Source organism: Erinaceus europaeus, chromosome 23, assembly GCF_950295315.1.
Source record: "Erinaceus europaeus chromosome 23, mEriEur2.1, whole genome shotgun sequence".
NCBI classification, from domain to species: Eukaryota; Metazoa; Chordata; class Mammalia; order Eulipotyphla; family Erinaceidae; genus Erinaceus; species Erinaceus europaeus.
This window is the reverse complement of record NC_080184.1, coordinates 973,294-990,320: the sequence shown is the minus strand read 5'-3', so window position 1 is coordinate 990,320 and position 17,027 is coordinate 973,294. Positions and strand designations below refer to the sequence as shown.

At 63.9% G+C, this 17,027-nt stretch overlaps 3 protein-coding genes across 8 annotated transcripts in view; all 3 read right to left on the bottom strand.

The window, feature by feature from the left end:
• Window positions 1–14,949, bottom strand: part of NCLN (nicalin) — a 109,346-nt gene extending 94,397 nt beyond the window's left edge. Inside the window, exon 1 of the mRNA XM_060181988.1 lies at window positions 14,946–14,949. The gene's annotated coding sequence lies outside the window, so the exon portion shown is untranslated. The remainder of the gene's footprint in view (window positions 1–14,945) is intronic.
• Window positions 1–17,027, bottom strand: part of TLE6 (TLE family member 6, subcortical maternal complex member) — a 36,758-nt gene that overhangs the window by 14,504 nt on the left and 5,227 nt on the right. The window lies entirely within an intron of this gene.
• LOC132535574 (lysine-specific demethylase 6B-like) lies at window positions 13,411–15,450 on the bottom strand. Of its 2 annotated transcripts, none has more exons than XM_060182052.1 (3): window positions 15,075–15,450; window positions 13,979–14,295; window positions 13,411–13,870 (listed from the first exon to the last, which is right to left on the bottom strand). In XM_060182052.1, the coding sequence occupies exons 1-3, from the start codon at window positions 15,433–15,435 to the stop codon at window positions 13,691–13,693; spliced, it is 858 nt and encodes a 285-aa protein (XP_060038035.1). In that variant the 5' UTR covers window positions 15,436–15,450; the 3' UTR covers window positions 13,411–13,690. The 2 variants fall into 2 exon arrangements, with proteins under 2 accessions (XP_060038035.1, XP_060038036.1); XM_060182053.1 differs by having other exon boundaries at window positions 13,411–13,861.

Below are 17,027 nucleotides of genomic sequence, written 5' to 3'. Positions count from 1 at the left end.
TGGTGGGGTCTCCTCAGGTGGGGTCTCCTCTGGTGGGGTCTCCTCAGGTGGGGTCTCCTCTGGTGGGTCTCCTCTGTGGTGGGTCTCCTCTGGTGGGTCTCCTCTGTGGTGGGTCTCCTCTGGTGGGGTCTCCTCAGGTGGGGTCTCCTCTGGTGGGTCTCCTCTGGTGGGGTCTCCTCAGGTGGGTCTCAGGTGGGGTCTCCTCAGGTGGGGTCTCCTCTGGTGGGGTCTCCTCAGGTGGGTCTCCTCAGGTGGGGTCTCCTCAGGTGGGGTCTCCTCAGGTGGGGTCTCCTCAGGTGGGTCTCCTCTGGTGGGGTCTCCTCAGGTGGGTCTCCTCTGGTGGGGTCTCCTCAGGTGGGTCTCCTCAGGTGGGGTCTCCTCAGGTGGGTCTCCTCTGGTGGGGTCTCCTCAGGTGGGGTCTCCTCAGGTGGGTCTCCTCTGGTGGGTCTCCTCTGTGGTGGGTCTCCTCTGGTGGGGTCTCCTCAGGTGGGTCTCCTCAGGTGGGGTCTCCTCAGGTGGGGTCCCCTCAGGTGGGGTCTCCTCAGGTGGGTCTCCTCAGGTGGGGTCTCCTCAGGTGGGTCTCCTCTGGTGGGGTCTCCTCAGGTGGGGTCTCCTCAGGTGGGTCTCCTCTGGTGGGGTCTCCTCAGGTGGGTCTCCTCAGGTGGGGTCTCCTCAGGTGGGGTCTCCTCTGGTGGGGTCTCCTCAGGTGAGGTCTCCTCAGGTGGGTCTCCTCAGGCGGGGTCTCCTCAGGCGGGGTCTCCTCTGGTGGGGTCTCCTCAGGTGGGTCTCCTCAGGTGGGGTCTCCTCAGGTGGGTCTCCTCTGGTGGGGTCTCCTCAGGTGGGTCTCCTCTGGTGGGGTCTCCTCAGGTGGGGTCTCCTCTGGTGGGTCTCCTCTGTGGTGGGTCTCCTCTGGTGGGTCTCCTCTGTGGTGGGTCTCCTCTGGTGGGGTCTCCTCAGGTGGGTCTCCTCAGGTGGGGTCTCCTCAGGTGGGGTCTCCTCAGGTGGGTCTCCTCTGGTGGGGTCTCCTCTGGTGGGGTCTCCTCAGGTGGGGTCTCCTCAGGCGGGGTCTCCTCAGGCGGGGTCTCCTCAGGTGGGTCTCCTCAGGTGGGGTCTCCTCAGGTGGGTCTCCTCTGGTGGGGTCTCCTCAGGTGGGTCTCCTCTGGTGGGGTCTCCTCAGGTGGGGTCTCCTCTGGTGGGTCTCCTCTGTGGTGGGTCTCCTCTGGTGGGTCTCCTCTGTGGTGGGTCTCCTCTGGTGGGGTCTCCTCAGGTGGGGTCTCCTCTGGTGTGGTCTCCTCAGGTGGGGTCTCCTCAGGTGGGGTCTCCTCAGGTGGGTCTCCTCTGGTGGGGTCTCCTCAGGTGGGGTCTCCTCTGGTGGGGTCTCCTCAGGTGGGGTCTCCTCTGGTGGGTCTCCTCTGTGGTGGGTCTCCTCTGGTGGGTCTCCTCTGTGGTGGGTCTCCTCTGGTGGGGTCTCCTCAGATGGGGTCTCCTCAGGTGGGGTCTCCTCTGGTGGGTCTCCTTAGGTGGGGTCTCCTCAGGTGGGGTCTCCTCAGGTGGGGTCTCCTCAGGTGGGGTCTCCTCAGGTGGGTCTCCTCAGGTGGGGTCTCCTCTGGTGGGGTCTCCTCAGGTGGGTCTCCTCTGGTGGGGTCTCCTCTGGTGGGGTCTCCTCAGGTGGGTCTCCTCTGGTGGGGTCTCCTCAGGTGGGTCTCCTCAGGTGGGGTCTCCTCAGGTGGGTCTCCTCTGGTGGGGTCTCCTCAGGTGGGGTCTCCTCAGGTGGGTCTCCTCTGGTGGGTCTCCTCTGTGGTGGGTCTCCTCTGGTGGGTCTCCTCTGTGGTGGGTCTCCTCTGGTGGGGTCTCCTCAGGTGGGTCTCCTCAGGTGGGGTCTCCTCAGGTGGGTCTCCTCTGGTGGGGTCCCCTCAGGTGGGGTCTCCTCAGGTGGGTCTCCTCAGGTGGGGTCTCCTCAGGTGGGTCTCCTCTGGTGGGGTCTCCTCAGGTGGGGTCTCCTCAGGTGGGTCTCCTCTGGTGGGGTCTCCTCAGGTGGGTCTCCTCAGGTGGGGTCTCCTCAGGTGGGGTCTCCTCTGGTGGGGTCTCCTCAGGTGGGGTCTCCTCAGGTGGGTCTCCTCAGGCGGGGTCTCCTCAGGCAGGGTCTCCTCTGGCGGGGTCTCCTCAGGTGGGTCTCCTCAGGTGGGGTCTCCTCAGGTGGGTCTCCTCTGGTGGGGTCTCCTCAGGTGGCGTCTCCTCAGGCGGGGTCTCCTCAGGCGGGGTCTCCTCAGGTGGGGTCTCCTCAGGTGGGGTCTCCTCAGGTGGGTCTCCTCTGGTGGGGTCTCCTCAGGTGGGTCTCCTCAGGTGGGGTCTCCTCAGGTGGGGTCTCCTCAGGTGGGTCTCCTCTGGTGGGGTCTCCTCAGGTGGGGTCTCCTCAGGTGGGTCTCCTCTGGTGGGGTCTCCTCAGGTGGGGTCTCCTCAGGTGGGTCTCCTCTGGTGGGGTCTCCTCAGGTGGGGTCCCCTCAGGTGGGGTCTCCTCAGGTGGGTCTCCTCAGGTGGGGTCTCCTCAGGTGGGTCTCCTCTGGTGGGGTCTCCTCAGGTGGGGTCTCCTCAGGTGGGTCTCCTCTGGTGGGGTCTCCTCAGGTGGGGTCTCCTCAGGTGGGTCTCCTCTGGTGGGGTCTCCTCAGGTGGGGTCCCCTCAGGTGGGGTCTCCTCAGGTGGGTCTCCTCAGGTGGGGTCTCCTCAGGTGGGTCTCCTCTGGTGGGGTCTCCTCAGGTGGGGTCTCCTCAGGTGGGTCTCCTCTGGTGGGGTCTCCTCAGGTGGGTCTCCTCAGGTGGGGTCTCCTCAGGTGGGGTCTCCTCTGGTGGGGTCTCCTCAGGTGAGGTCTCCTCAGGTGGGTCTCCTCAGGCGGGGTCTCCTCAGGCGGGGTCTCCTCTGGTGGGGTCTCCTCAGGTGGGTCTCCTCAGGTGGGGTCTCCTCAGGTGGGTCTCCTCTGGTGGGGTCTCCTCAGGTGGGTCTCCTCTGGTGGGGTCTCCTCAGGTGGGGTCTCCTCTGGTGGGTCTCCTCTGTGGTGGGTCTCCTCTGGTGGGTCTCCTCTGTGGTGGGTCTCCTCTGGTGGGGTCTCCTCAGGTGGGTCTCCTCAGGTGGGGTCTCCTCAGGTGGGGTCTCCTCAGGTGGGTCTCCTCTGGTGGGGTCTCCTCTGGTGGGGTCTCCTCAGGTGGGGTCTCCTCAGGCGGGGTCTCCTCAGGCGGGGTCTCCTCAGGTGGGTCTCCTCAGGTGGGGTCTCCTCAGGTGGGTCTCCTCTGGTGGGGTCTCCTCAGGTGGGTCTCCTCTGGTGGGGTCTCCTCAGGTGGGGTCTCCTCTGGTGGGTCTCCTCTGTGGTGGGTCTCCTCTGGTGGGTCTCCTCTGTGGTGGGTCTCCTCTGGTGGGGTCTCCTCAGGTGGGGTCTCCTCTGGTGTGGTCTCCTCAGGTGGGGTCTCCTCAGGTGGGGTCTCCTCAGGTGGGTCTCCTCTGGTGGGGTCTCCTCAGGTGGGGTCTCCTCTGGTGGGGTCTCCTCAGGTGGGGTCTCCTCTGGTGGGTCTCCTCTGTGGTGGGTCTCCTCTGGTGGGTCTCCTCTGTGGTGGGTCTCCTCTGGTGGGGTCTCCTCAGATGGGGTCTCCTCAGGTGGGGTCTCCTCTGGTGGGTCTCCTTAGGTGGGGTCTCCTCAGGTGGGGTCTCCTCAGGTGGGGTCTCCTCAGGTGGGGTCTCCTCAGGTGGGTCTCCTCAGGTGGGGTCTCCTCTGGTGGGGTCTCCTCAGGTGGGTCTCCTCTGGTGGGGTCTCCTCTGGTGGGGTCTCCTCAGGTGGGTCTCCTCTGGTGGGGTCTCCTCAGGTGGGTCTCCTCAGGTGGGGTCTCCTCAGGTGGGTCTCCTCTGGTGGGGTCTCCTCAGGTGGGGTCTCCTCAGGTGGGTCTCCTCTGGTGGGTCTCCTCTGTGGTGGGTCTCCTCTGGTGGGTCTCCTCTGTGGTGGGTCTCCTCTGGTGGGGTCTCCTCAGGTGGGTCTCCTCAGGTGGGGTCTCCTCAGGTGGGTCTCCTCTGGTGGGGTCCCCTCAGGTGGGGTCTCCTCAGGTGGGTCTCCTCAGGTGGGGTCTCCTCAGGTGGGTCTCCTCTGGTGGGGTCTCCTCAGGTGGGGTCTCCTCAGGTGGGTCTCCTCTGGTGGGGTCTCCTCAGGTGGGTCTCCTCAGGTGGGGTCTCCTCAGGTGGGGTCTCCTCTGGTGGGGTCTCCTCAGGTGGGTCTCCTCAGGCGGGGTCTCCTCAGGCAGGGTCTCCTCTGGCGGGGTCTCCTCAGGTGGGTCTCCTCAGGTGGGGTCTCCTCAGGTGGGTCTCCTCTGGTGGGGTCTCCTCTGGTGGGGTCTCCTCAGGTGGCGTCTCCTCAGGCGGGGTCTCCTCAGGCGGGGTCTCCTCAGGTGGGGTCTCCTCAGGTGGGGTCTCCTCAGGTGGGTCTCCTCTGGTGGGGTCTCCTCAGGTGGGTCTCCTCAGGTGGGGTCTCCTCAGGTGGGGTCTCCTCAGGTGGGTCTCCTCTGGTGGGGTCTCCTCAGGTGGGTCTCCTCTGGTGGGGTCTCCTCAGGTGGCGTCTCCTCAGGCGGGGTCTCCTCAGGCGGGGTCTCCTCAGGTGGGGTCTCCTCAGGTGGGGTCTCCTCAGGTGGGTCTCCTCTGGTGGGGTCTCCTCAGGTGGGTCTCCTCAGGTGGGTCTCCTCAGGTGGGGTCTCCTCAGGTGGGTCTCCTCTGGTGGGGTCTCCTCAGGTGGGGTCTCCTCAGGTGGGTCTCCTCTGGTGGGGTCTCCTCAGCCCGTGGAGCCCGAGGGGCTGGGCCAGACACACTGTTTCCGCCCTGCGGGGCTCGAACCCGGGCCCTCTGCTGCAGGCCCACCCTGCGGGCTAAGCTGGGCCTCCGCAGCCAGGGAGCACCTGAGAGAAAGGGCCGCCGCCACCACACACCCCTACCCGCACCGAGGCCCGGGGTTCGAGTCCCGTCCGGCGGCGGGGCAGCGCGCAGCGGCTTGGGCATCTCCCCCAGGAAACAGCCCCCGCGAGCAGGCGCCTCCGGGAGGGCGCAGGGCTGAGGCGCGGACCGCAACACGAGCTCCGGAGTTGGATGCCCGCAGTGCGAGTGCCGGCGCCCCCTCCCTCTCTCTCCCTGTCCCTCTCTCTCCCTGTCCCTCCCTCTCTCTCTCCCTGTCCCCTCCCTCTCTCTCCCTGTCCCTGTCCCTCTCTCTCCCTGTCCCTGTCCCTCTCTCTCCCTGTCCCTGTCCCCTCCCTCTCTCTCCCTGTCCCTCTCTCTCCCTGTCCCTCTCTCTCCCTGTCCCTGTCCCTCTCTCTCCCTGTCCCTCTCTCTCCCTGTCCCTCTCTCTCCCTGTCCCTGTCCCTCTCTCTCCCTGTCCCTCTCTCTCCCTGTCCCTCTCTCTCCCTGTCCCTGTCCCTCTCTCTCCCTGTCCCTCTCTCTCCCTGTCCCTGTCCCCTCCCTCTCTCTCTCCCTGTCCCTCTCTCTCCCTGTCCCTGTCCCTCTCTCTCCCTGTCCCTGTCCCTCTCTCTCCCTGTCCCTCCCTCTCTCTCCCTGTCCCTCTCTCTCCCTGTCCCTCTCTCTCCCTGTCCCTGTCCCTCTCTCTCCCTGTCCCTCCCTCTCTCTTTCCCTGTCCCTGTCCCTCTCTCTCCCTGTCCCTGTCCCTCTCTCTCCCTGTCCCTGTCCCTCTCTCTCCCTGTCCCTCCCTCTCTCTCTCCCTGTCCCTCTCTCTCCCTGTCCCTCTCTCTCCCTGTCCCTCCCTCTCTCTCTCCCTGTCCCTCTCTCTCCCTGTCCCTGTCCCTCTCTCTCCCTGTCCCTGTCCCTCTCTCTCCCTGTCCCTGTCCCTCTCTCTCCCTGTCCCTGTCCCCTCCCTCTCTCCCTGTCCCTCCCTCTCTCTCCCTGTCCCTCCCTCTCTCTCCCTGTCCCTCTCTCTCCCTGTCCCTCTCTCTCCCTGTCCCTGTCCCTCTCTCTCCCTGTCCCTCCCTCTCTCTTTCCCTGTCCCTGTCCCTCTCTCTCCCTGTCCCTGTCCCTCTCTCTCCCTGTCCCTCCCTCTCTCTCTCCCTGTCCCTCTCTCTCTCCCTGTCCCTCTCTCTCCCTGTCCCTCTCTCTCCCTGTCCCTCCCTCTCTCTCTCCCTGTCCCTCTCTCTCTCCCTGTCCCTCTCTGTCCCTGTCCCTCCCTCTCTCTCTCCCTGTCCCTCTCTCTCCCTGTCCCTCCCTCTCTCTCCCTGTCCCTCTCTCTCCCTGTCCCTCTCTCTCCCTGTCCCTCTCTCTCCCTGTCCCTGTCCCTCTCTCTCCCTGTCCCTCTCTCTCCCTGTCCCTCTCTCTCCCTGTCCCTCTCTCTCCCTGTCCCTGTCCCCTCCCTCTCTCTCTCCCTGTCCCTGTCCCTCTCTTTCCCTGTCCCTGTCCCTCTCTCTCCCTGTCCCTGTCCCTCTCTCTCCCTGTCCCTCCCTCTCTCTCCCTGTCCCTCCCTCTCTCTCCCTGTCCCTCTCTCTCCCTGTCCCTCCCTCTCTCTCTCCCTGTCCCTCTCTCTCCCTGTCCCTGTCCCTCTCTCTCCCTGTCCCTCTCTCTCCCTGTCCCTCCCTCTCTCTCTCCCTGTCCCTCTCTCTCCCTGTCCTTGTCCCTCTCTCTCCCTGTCCTTGTCCCTCTCTCTCCCTGTCCCTGTCCCTCTCTCTCCCTGTCCCTGTCCCCTCCCTCTCTCTCTCCCTGTCCCTCTCTGTCCCTGTCCCTCTCTCTCCCTCTCTCTCTCCCTGTCCCTCTCTCTCCCTGTCCCTGTCCCTCTCTCTCCCTGTCCCTCCCTCTCTCTCTCCCTGTCCCTCTCTCTCCCTGTCCCTCCCTCTCTCTCTCCCTGTCCCTCTCTCTCCCTGTCCTTGTCCCTCTCTCTCCCTGTCCTTGTCCCTCTCTCTCCCTGTCCCTGTCCCTCTCTCTCCCTGTCCCTGTCCCTCTCTCTCCCTGTCCCCTCCCTCTCTCTCTCCCTGTCCCTCTCTGTCCCTGTCCCTCTCTCTCCCTGTCCCTCCCTCTCTCTCTCCCTGTCCCTCTCTCTCCCTGTCCCTGTCCCTCTCTCTCCCTGTCCCTCCCTCTCTCTCTCCCTGTCCCTCTCTCTCCCTGTCCCTGTCCCTCTCTCTCCCTGTCCCTGTCCCTCTCTCTCCCTGTCCCTCCCTCTCTCTCTCCCTGTCCCTCCCTCTCTCTCTCCCTGTCCCTCCCTCTCTCTCTCCCTGTCCCTCTCTCTCCCTGTCCCTCCCTCTCCCTGTCCCTCCCTCTCTCTCTCCCTGTCCCTCTCTCTCTCCCTGTCCCTCTCTGTCCCTGTCCCTCCCTCTCTCTCTCCCTGTCCCTCTCTCTCCCTGTCCCTCCCTCTCTCTCCCTGTCCCTCTCTCTCTCCCTGTCCCTCTCTCTCCCTGTCCCTGTCCCTCCCTCTCTCTCTCCCTGTCCCTCTCTCTCTCCCTGTCCCTCTCTCTCCCTGTCCCTCCCTCTCTCTCTCCCTGTCCCTCTCTCTCCCCCTGTCCCTGTCCCTCTCTTTCCCTGTCCCTCTCTCTCCCTGTCCCTCCCTCTCTCTCTCCCTGTCCCTCTCTCTCTCTCTCTCCCTGTCCCTCTCTCTCTCCCTGTCCCTCCCTCCCTCTCTCTCCCTGTCCCTCTCTCTCTCTCTCTCTGTCCCTGTCCCTGTCCCCCCCCCTCCCTGTCATGAGTAAACAGAGGAAAAGGGAAAGCAGGCGGCCGGCCGGCCAGGAGCGCGGGGAGCAGAGCAGCGAGCGGCCCCCACGGACACTCAGCCCCTCCAGGCGGCGACTTCCCTCATCACCCGTCGCGTCGGGGCTCCGGGGCCCCCGGGCCTGCACGCGAGCCGAGCCAGCCGCTGCTCCAGAGGCGGCTTTTCCATCTTGTCGCCCTTGTCGTTTTATTGTCGCGGTCACTATTAATGCAGGCGGGGAGCCGGGGCTCGAACCGGGACCCTTATGCCGGTGCGCGCGCGCTGACCGGCCGCTCGGCCCCACCTGCAGGGCAGCGGCGCGGGTCCGGCGGGGCTGCGGGTGTCTCCGTCTCGCCCGTCTCTACCGACCAGCAAAGAAGCATCGGGTGGCCACGTTTCAAACAGAAAGACGAATAACATCAAGTCTGGGGGACAGGCCGGGGCTCTGCAAAATGACCTTCGTGCCCTCTCGTGCCCGCGCGCCACAAGTCCCCAGGACCCCGCCGGATTCAAAGGAATCCGCCTCGGCGGGCACCGGCCCGGGTTCAAGCCCCGCGCCCCCCCTGCAGCGCTGCAGCGGCGAACGCGGCGGGAGTAGCACCGCCCCTTCGTGGCTTCCTTCGGGGTCCCGGCGACACGGGCGGGGCCTCCCGGGGTCACAGGTCACGGCGCAGCCCGCAGAGCCGGGCCCGGCCGGCGGTGACGCCACTGAGGACGGCCATTGTCTCCCAACAAAGAAGCCCGGAGCCTCTGGCGCAGGCCGGGGGCGGCATCGCGAGCCCAGGGGTCGGCACCCCGCCACTTCCCGTCCCTCGGGGGGCTTAGCCTCCACGCCCGCCTGACGACGGGGGCTGCAGTGGCGTCCCCAGGGGACAAGGTCCCAGGTGGGCCCGCCAGCCACGTGCGTCCCGCGGGCTGTCACTCCTGAGGCGGGGCTTTGGCGGCCCGCCCAATCAGAGCGCGCCAAAGGCGGGGCTCGGTTAGAACCTGCCGCTCACGAGCCGGGCCCTGGGTCCAGTCCCGCCCCCGGCGGCGGGGCCTCCTGCCCCAGCCAATCAGCAGACTCTGCGGAGCAGCAACCCGCGCGCCCCGCCGCGCCGCGCCGCGCCGCGCCGCGCCCCGCCCCGCCCCGCGGTCAGCTCGCCGCCCGCTCGGCTCAGCGCTCTGCGCACCTGGGATCCCGCCCGCGGAGCCCCCCAGCCCCAGCCCCAGCTCCCGCTCCCGCAGGCAGGGAGACTGACCCCACGACCTTTCGAACCCAAAGACGGAGGTCCCGGTCCGTGGGCCCCACCCGCTCAGGCGCCGGGGGGCGCCCCACGTCCCGACCTTCCTGCTGGAGCACAGGCTGAGTGAGGCTCACTCCCTGCCTGCACCTTCCCTGCACCTGGGGCGGCTGAGGGGGTCAGTCTCCCCGCGGTGGTGACGGGGGTGCCCGAGTCAGCAGGGAGGGCAGGACGCCCAGCACCCGCACCTCTCCGGTGGCTTCGAACCCCGGGCTCAGACGGCGCCATGGCTCCCTGACTTTCTCCGGAGCCCTGCTCCCTCTGCCCTGCGCTGGGGACTGAACCTTCAGGGCCTCAGGGATGCAGGTTCCCGGCCCTGTAACTTTATTTATTCATTTACTTATTTTTGCCTCCAGGGTTATTGTTGGGGCTCGGTGTCCGCACTACCCAGTGGGCTGTCCCTCCAGCCTGACACACAACTTTCTGTTTTCTCTCTTTATTTATAGGGTAGACAGAAACAGAGCGAAGGGGGAGAGAGTTGGGAGATAGTTAATTTTATTATTTTTCTTTTAGATAGGACAGAGAGACATGGAGAGAGGAGGGGAAGACAGAGAGGGGGAGAGAAAGACAGACACCTGCAGACCCGCTTCACCGCCTGGGAGGCGACGCCCCTGCAGGTGGGGAGCCGGGGGCTCGAACCGGGATCCTCACGCCGGTCCCTGCGCTCTGCGCCACCGCCCAGCCCCTCTGGCCGTGTGACTTTGAGGAGATAGCTGCCCCTTTATGTGTGGCCCTGTCTCCATCTCTTAAGACGGAGGAGAGTGAGGAGTCGGGCGGTAGCGCAGTGCAAAGTGTTGCTGTGTGCCGGACGGCCGGCCGCAGGGGAGAGAGAGAGGAGGGGTCCGGAGCGAAGAGGGAACACAAATCTCTATTTGCGCTGGCACCTCAGAGTTGGGTGCTAGAGAAGCAGGTTGGGCCTCGTGGGGGTAGCGAAAATGGCCGCCTCTGGCAGTCACCTTTCCTGCGTCTGCACACCTGAGTGAAGCGCCGGCAAGAGAACGAGGTGCGGAAGAAGAAGGGCTTTTATAGGAGCAGCTCTCGCGAGAATGGGTGGGGGGAGGAGTGGCCAAAGCACTCCAAATAGCGCGGGAAATAGACAATGCCCTGAGGGCACAACATGGCAGATGTGACTGCATCTGCACAATTTCCCAGCACAAAGCGCAGGGACCGGCCTGAGGATCCCGGTTCGAGCCCCCGGCTCCCCACCTGCAGGGGAGTCGCCTCCCAGGTGGTGAAGCGGGTCTGCAGGTGTCTGTCTTTCCCGCTCTCCTGTCTTCCTCTCCCCTCTCCATTTCTCTCCGTTTTATTCAATGACAGCAACAACAATAATAAGCACAACAATGATAAGACTACACTGTGCCGCGAGCGCTCATGCAGGCACGCCCTTCCTGCCCCTTTTATATTTTAAATCTATTTTCCCAGAGCCCTGCTGGGGCTGCCGCTGGGGCTGGGGACTGAACCGGGGAACTCAGAGTGCTTCCGCCAGAAACGTGTTTTCATGGAATATGGTGCAAGGGTTTTGTGGCAAAAGCAAACCCTTACCACCACCAGCCAGGGAATGGGAATGGCGTCCAGAAGGCAGCTGCGGGGACAGGGGCGCAGAGGGTGTCGGGAAGTCGCCTCCCTGCTGCCTCCCATACTGGTCATCTGCCCCCCTCCTTCTCTGACCCAAGCTCCCTCTAGGGGGCGCGGCTGTAGGCCGGACCAACCCAGTTGTCACTCAGAGCCAGGGGCGGAGCCTAGAGGGCGGTCCAATCAGAAGAGAGCAGTCTGAAACCTAGCCAGTCAGGAATCAGAGGCGGAGGCACATAGGGAAGCCTGCACTGTAGTGGGGCGGGGCCTGAAACTCACTGTCCAACCATAAGTAATGGGCTGGGAGCTTGGACCAATCAGAACCGGGGCGGGCGGAGTCACATGCTGCCCACGTGGAGGCGTGACTGCCCAGCTCATGCATGTGCAGTGGCCTAGCAAGGGCGGGGGAGGGGCAGGGTCCCGTGGTCCCTGGCTGTCCTGCACTCTGAAGGACTGAAGGGAACACAGCCTTGGGGAGGCTGTCGGGGCTGAGCGCTGGCTGCTGGTGGTGCTGGGGATGGAACCTGGGGCCTCAGAGCCTCGGGCAGGAGAAACTGTCTGCAGAACTATCCTGCTCTCTCTGACTCTGAACTTTTTTTTATCATTGTTATAGTTATTAATGTTATTGATGTCGTTGTTGGATAGGACAGAGAGAAATGGAGAGAGGGGAAGACAGAGAGGGGGAGAGAAAGACAGACACCTGCAGACCTGCTTCACCGCCTGGGAAGCGACTCCCCTGCAGCCTGGGGAGCCGGGGACTTGAACTGGGATCCTTACACCGGTCCTTGTGCTCTGCACCACCTGTGCTTAATCCGCTGTGCCACCGCCGGACTCCCAAAATGTTTTAATGAGAGGACAGGCTGTGTGGTGGCGCACCTGGTTGAGCGAACACACTACAGTACATGGGGACCCAGGTGCAAGCCCCCAGTCCCCACCTGCAGGGGAAAGCTTCCCGAGCAATGAAGCAGGGCTGCAGGTGTCTGTGTCCCTCTCCCTCCGTCTCCCCCCCTCCTCCTCTCTAGCTGTCTCTATCTATACATACAGAGAGCGACACAGAGCCCTGCTGAGATCTGGCTGATGGTGGCGCTTGGAGTTGAACCCGCAACCTCAGAGCCTCAGGCCAGTGTACAGTCTTCCCAGCTCCGTCCCCCACCTTCTCTTCCCGCCCAGGACAAGGCGGAAGGCCAGGGGGTGATGGAGCATGGGTTTGAGCCCCGTCCCCACTGCAGGGGCAGCTGGGCTGCCAGTGTCTGTTTCCCTGTCTCTCGATTTCTGTCCACGAAACAAGAAAAATGAATTAAAATCACCGTGGTGACTCGTCTCCTGTCTCTCCCGTCTCTGTCTCTCAGCCTCTGTGCTCCAGGCTCACTGTTGCTGAGACACCGCCTTCAGGCAGCAACCGGGTCAGGATTGCCCCTTTGCGCTTCAGAGGGGGGGCCCAGGGTGGGCAGACAGCGCAGGGGCTCTGCACGGACTCTCCTGCTTGAGTCCAGAGGGGCCAGGTTCCAGCCCCACCACCAGCAGGAACTGAGCAAGGCTGTGGGCAAAAGGAGGAATAGTAACAATGATGATGCTGATGCTGGGGAGGCAGCACAGGGGTTCTGCAAAAGAATCTCATGCAGGGGGGTCGCTTCACAAGTTGTGATGGTCTGCTCCCCCCCTGGATTTCTCTTTGTCCTGTGACAACAGCAAAGACAACGATTAATAAGGACAACAAAAGGGGGAGAAACGGCCTTCAGAAGCAGTGCATTCACAGTGCAGGCACCAAGTCCCAGCAATGACCCTGGAGACAGATAATTTGCCTGCGCCCCGAGGGCCCAGGTTCCAGCCCCAGCACCATCAGCCGAGGCTGAGCAGGGCTTTGACAATAAAGCACAGGGGGTCCCAGGCTGAGAGAGAGAGAGAGACACACACACACACACACACACACACACACACACACACACGGCAGTCCCTGTCCTTTGCGTCCCCACCCAGCGGGTCTCAGTGGGACTCCGGGCTGCGGAAACCCCACTCACCAGGTGAGAACCCACCTGTGCACCCCATGGACAGAGGGAGGGCCCGCACCCCCAGCACTGATTGGAAAAGGCGAGTCTCCGCCCCTTGCCTCGATTGGGCATCAGTTGCCCTGCCCATCCCCATGACAGGAGGGCCTGCTTGGCCCCGCCCCTCTACTGCGATTGGACAACACTAAGGCCGCCTCCTGGCTGATTGGACAGCCGCTGTGTCTAGCTGTCTGACCCTAACCTTTTTGCTGATAGGACAGCGGCTTGGCTCTGCCTCTCACCCAGACTGGACAGCATCCCAAGGCCTACTGGGGACTCATCCTGACCTCACAGCGACCCAGCCCTGCCTCCCTCCCCAGTGGGCAGCGTGCCGGTCACGGTCACTCCCTACTCGGCTGTCTCCCCCTGGAGCTCCCCACCCACTGGATCTCTCTCTGCCAGAAAAAAGAGGGTTGGGCGGTAGCACAGCAGTTTAGGCGCACGTGGCACAAAGGACAAGGACCGGTGTAAGGCTCCCGGTTTGAGGCCCCCCCCAGCCCCCGGCTCCCCACCTGCAGGGGAGTCGCTTCACAGGCGGTGAAGCAGGTCTGCTCTCTCTCCCTGTCTTCCCCTCCTCTCTCCTTTTCTTTGTCCTACCCAACAATGACATCATCAACAATAAAAAGCAACAAGGGCAACAAAAGGGAAAATAAATGATAATAAAAACTTTCAAAAAATGAAAAAATCCTCTTTCTCAATGAAAACGCTAACAGAAGCTGGGTCAGCTCTGCGCTGGCGACTCGGCTGCTTGTGTGTTCACTCCCGGGGCTGTCGCTGGGCTTGGTGCCGGCACCACAAACACACCGCTCCCGGGGCCGTTCCTTCCCGTTTATTACTTGGAGGCTGAAAGCGAGCGCGAGGGGAGCCAGAGACTCCTGCAGCCCTGCCTCACCGTTTGTGAAGCTTCCCCCCTGCAGGTGAGGACTGGGGGCCCGAACCCCGTCCTCGTGCGTGATGATGTATACTCTACGGTGACATTGTGAATTAATACCGTATTTTAATATTCATTTACTTATTTGACCGGATAGAGACTGAGCAGGGAAAGGGAAGTAGAGGCAGAGAGATGGACAGACCTCCGCAGGTGGGGCCCCTGGTTACAAGCCCAGAAGGCTCGGGCTGCGCCCCTCGCAGGCATCCCAGAGGGCTCTCAGTCTGCTCCGGGCCCGGGGCGCCTCCTCCAACATGTCACCGCGAGGACTCGACCCCGGAGCCGGAGCCGGAGCCGGAGCCGGAGGCTGCCCGTTGGGCTGCAGTGAGCTCCAGACCTGCAGGGCCTCGGGAGACACAGGCAGAGGCGGTGTGAGCTGTGAGCGGGACGCCCGCGGGGGTCTCCCGTCGCCCCCTCCCAGCAAACACTCCGGCCTCCCCGCCCTCGGCCTCACCTCACATGCCGGCGCAGGCTTCCCAGGGCCGCCGGCTGCTTCTCTTTGCTTTGTTCCAGAGAGAAAGGGAGAGAGAGGGAGAGGCGGAGGGGCAGGGAGAGGGAGCAGAGGGAGAAGGGGAGAGAGGGAGGCAGCGAGCGGGAGGCTGGGCGGGGGCGGGGGCGGGGGGCGGAGGACGAGCACGAGCGGGGGGCGCGGCGGGCACAGCCGGCACGGGGGCGGGGGGGCGGCACAGCGCGGCTGCCCTGCGGCCGAGGCTTCCTGGGCCGAGTCCCGTCGTCCCTCCGCTGCCCCCGGCATCCTGCGGGCGCGGAGATCTGCAGCAGGAGGACGCAGGTCACCGCCCCGCCTGTTCCTCCCAGACATTTCCGCCCCGGCTGCCCGTGCGGCACGGCCCCAGACCCGGGGGTCCTGAGCACGGCCCGCGGGGCTCGGGCGGACAGCACGGCGGCCAGGCCACTCGCCCGCGGAGGCCGCCGGGCCCCGGGCCCGCAGGGCTGCGCCGTCTCGGCTCCCCTGGCAGTAAAGTCTGTTTAACGTCGGGCAAACGCATCTCAGAAAGTAACAGAAGCAACACGGAGCACGGCATCGGGCTCAGGACGTCCCGGGCCAGCACCCCCCAGGCCAGAGCCCGGAGCCCGTCGGCGCCCCGGCCCGCACCCTACGAGAACCCGGGTCAGAACCCCCGAGCCACCGCCCCCCGGCCGCAATCTGACCCCGAGTCCGGAGCGGAGGTGACGGCGCGGGACGAGTCCCGCCTCCCCGGGGCCCCGCCCGCCCACCTCCCTTCCCCCCGACCCACGGGACCCCGCCAACCGCTCGGCTTCCCAAGCCAGGCCGGTCGTGCAGACGCAACACTATCGCGAGAGTCGCAGCCGGCTCTGATTGGATGGGGCCGAGGGAACTCCCGCCCCCGAGGGCTGCGATTGGGCGGCACCGGCCTGCTCGGATTGGACGGCGGCCCTCCGCGCCCGCGGACCCCAAGTCGCGCCCCCCACCCGGAGGCGCCCCCGACCCCCTGACCCGTGTCGGGAGAGGAAGGGACGGCGCTCGCCGTGGCCACATCCCCCCAGGTCCCGCACAGCCCCAGGCTCACCAACGCACTCGCCGCTCTGCGTCCCAGCCCGGTCGCAGCGAACGCAGCACAATGTCGCGGGAACCGGGACGGGGCGGCGCAGACCCGCTCCGAGGGACGGGACGGCGGCGGGGCGGGGCGGGGCGGCGAGCGGCCCCGCCCCCGAGCTCTGATTGGGGGACCTCCGGCACTCCCGCTTCTGCGGCTTCCCATTGGACAGCGCTGCGGGCAGACAGGCGCCCAGAGCGCCAGGGAGGCGGGCGCTGCTGCTCTGAGTTCCGGGGTTCAAAGCCCGGCTCCACCGGAAGCCAGTGCTGAACGAGGGTGCACCGGAAAGGGAGTGAGTGGATGGGCGGGAACAGTTGAGGCGACACAGCACCATAGCTGTGCAGAGAGACTCTCTTGCATGAAGCTCAGTCCCCAGCACCACCATTAGGCAAACGTGGGCGTGGCGCTGGGGCAACTAGTACAATCACAAGAACATGGATTCTGTAAACAGACTCTCCTGCCTGAGGCTCTGAGTGCAATCCCCAGCACCTCCTTCAGCCAGACTAAGTCAAAGACTCTGGGGTAGGGGAGAGGAGGGTGCAGGTCCTGGAACAGGATGGCAGGGGGACCTAGTGGGGGGTGAATTGTTCTGGGGAAAACTGGGGGATGTTCCGTGGCTACAAACTACCGTACTTACTGGTGACTGTAAAACAACCCTGGGGTCGAGCAGTAGCAAAGCACGAGGACGGGCACCAAGTATCCTGGCTCGAGCCCCGGGTTCAAGGGCATGGGCACCAGTGGGAGCGCCATATGAGGAGAAGGAAGCTTCAGGGGCCTGGCGTGGCGAGAACCCGGGTCCGAGCTTTGTGAGCGGTGAAGCAGGGCTGCAGGTGTCTCTTCCATACCATCTTGATTTCTGTGTCTAGCCGATAAAGTCGGTACTTATTTTTTATATTTATTTTCCCTTCTGTTGCACTCGTTTTATTGTTGTGGTTGTTATTGTTATCGATGTCGTCATTGTTAGAGAGGACAGGAAGAAATGGAGAGGCGGGGAAGACAGAAGGGGAGAGAAATCAAGTCAATAAAAAAAGAGGAGTTGGGAGGTAGGGCAGCGGGTTAAGCGCAGGTGGCAGCAAGTGCAAGGACCAGCATAAGGATCCCGGTTCGATTCCCCGGCTTCCCACCTGCACGGGGGGTCGCTTCCCAGGCGGTGAAGCAGGTCTGCAGGTGTCTGTCTTTCTCTCCCCCTCTCTGTCTTCCCCTCCTCTCTCCATTTCTCTCTGTCCTATCCAATAATGACATCAACAACAACTACAACAATAAAACAACAAGGACAACAAAAGGGAAATAAGTATTAAAACATTTTTTAAAAATAACAAATAAAAAACATATTTAAAAAATAAATAAGTAAATAAATAGTTTGTGGTCCGGGAGGTACTGGACTCTCAAGCATGAGGTCCTGAGTTCAGTCCCCGGCAGCACATGGACCAGAGTGATGTCTGGCTCTTTCTCTCTCCTCTTGTGTTTCTCAATAATAAACAAATGAAATGAAATGAAAGTAAAAAGTTCAAGCCCCAGTGGCCCGCCATCTGCAGTGCACCAGGGTTGCAGCTGTCTGCCTCCCCCGATTCTGTCAGAATGAAACGGAAAGACGGAGGAGAGCTTCATGTCCGTCGCCCTGAGTGTTGGAGGTGCCCAGCAGGTGGCCACCTGCCTTCCTCTGCACGCAGGCAGACCTCACCCGCCCATGGCACCAGGTCTTGAACCCAGGGCCTCCCGCCTGGAACAGCGCGCTATGTCCTAAGGGCCGCTGGCCCTCGGCCCTCTCCTCCTGTCTGCTTGGAGGCTCACCGGCTTGAGAGTGTGCCCTACAGGGCACAAAGGTGGGGTCCGAGCCCAGGGCCACCTGCAGGGGAGAAGCTTGTCGGCCAGGACTCGGCTCTGGCCGGCCTGGGGCGCTTCTGAGGGCAACAGCCTGGACCCGAG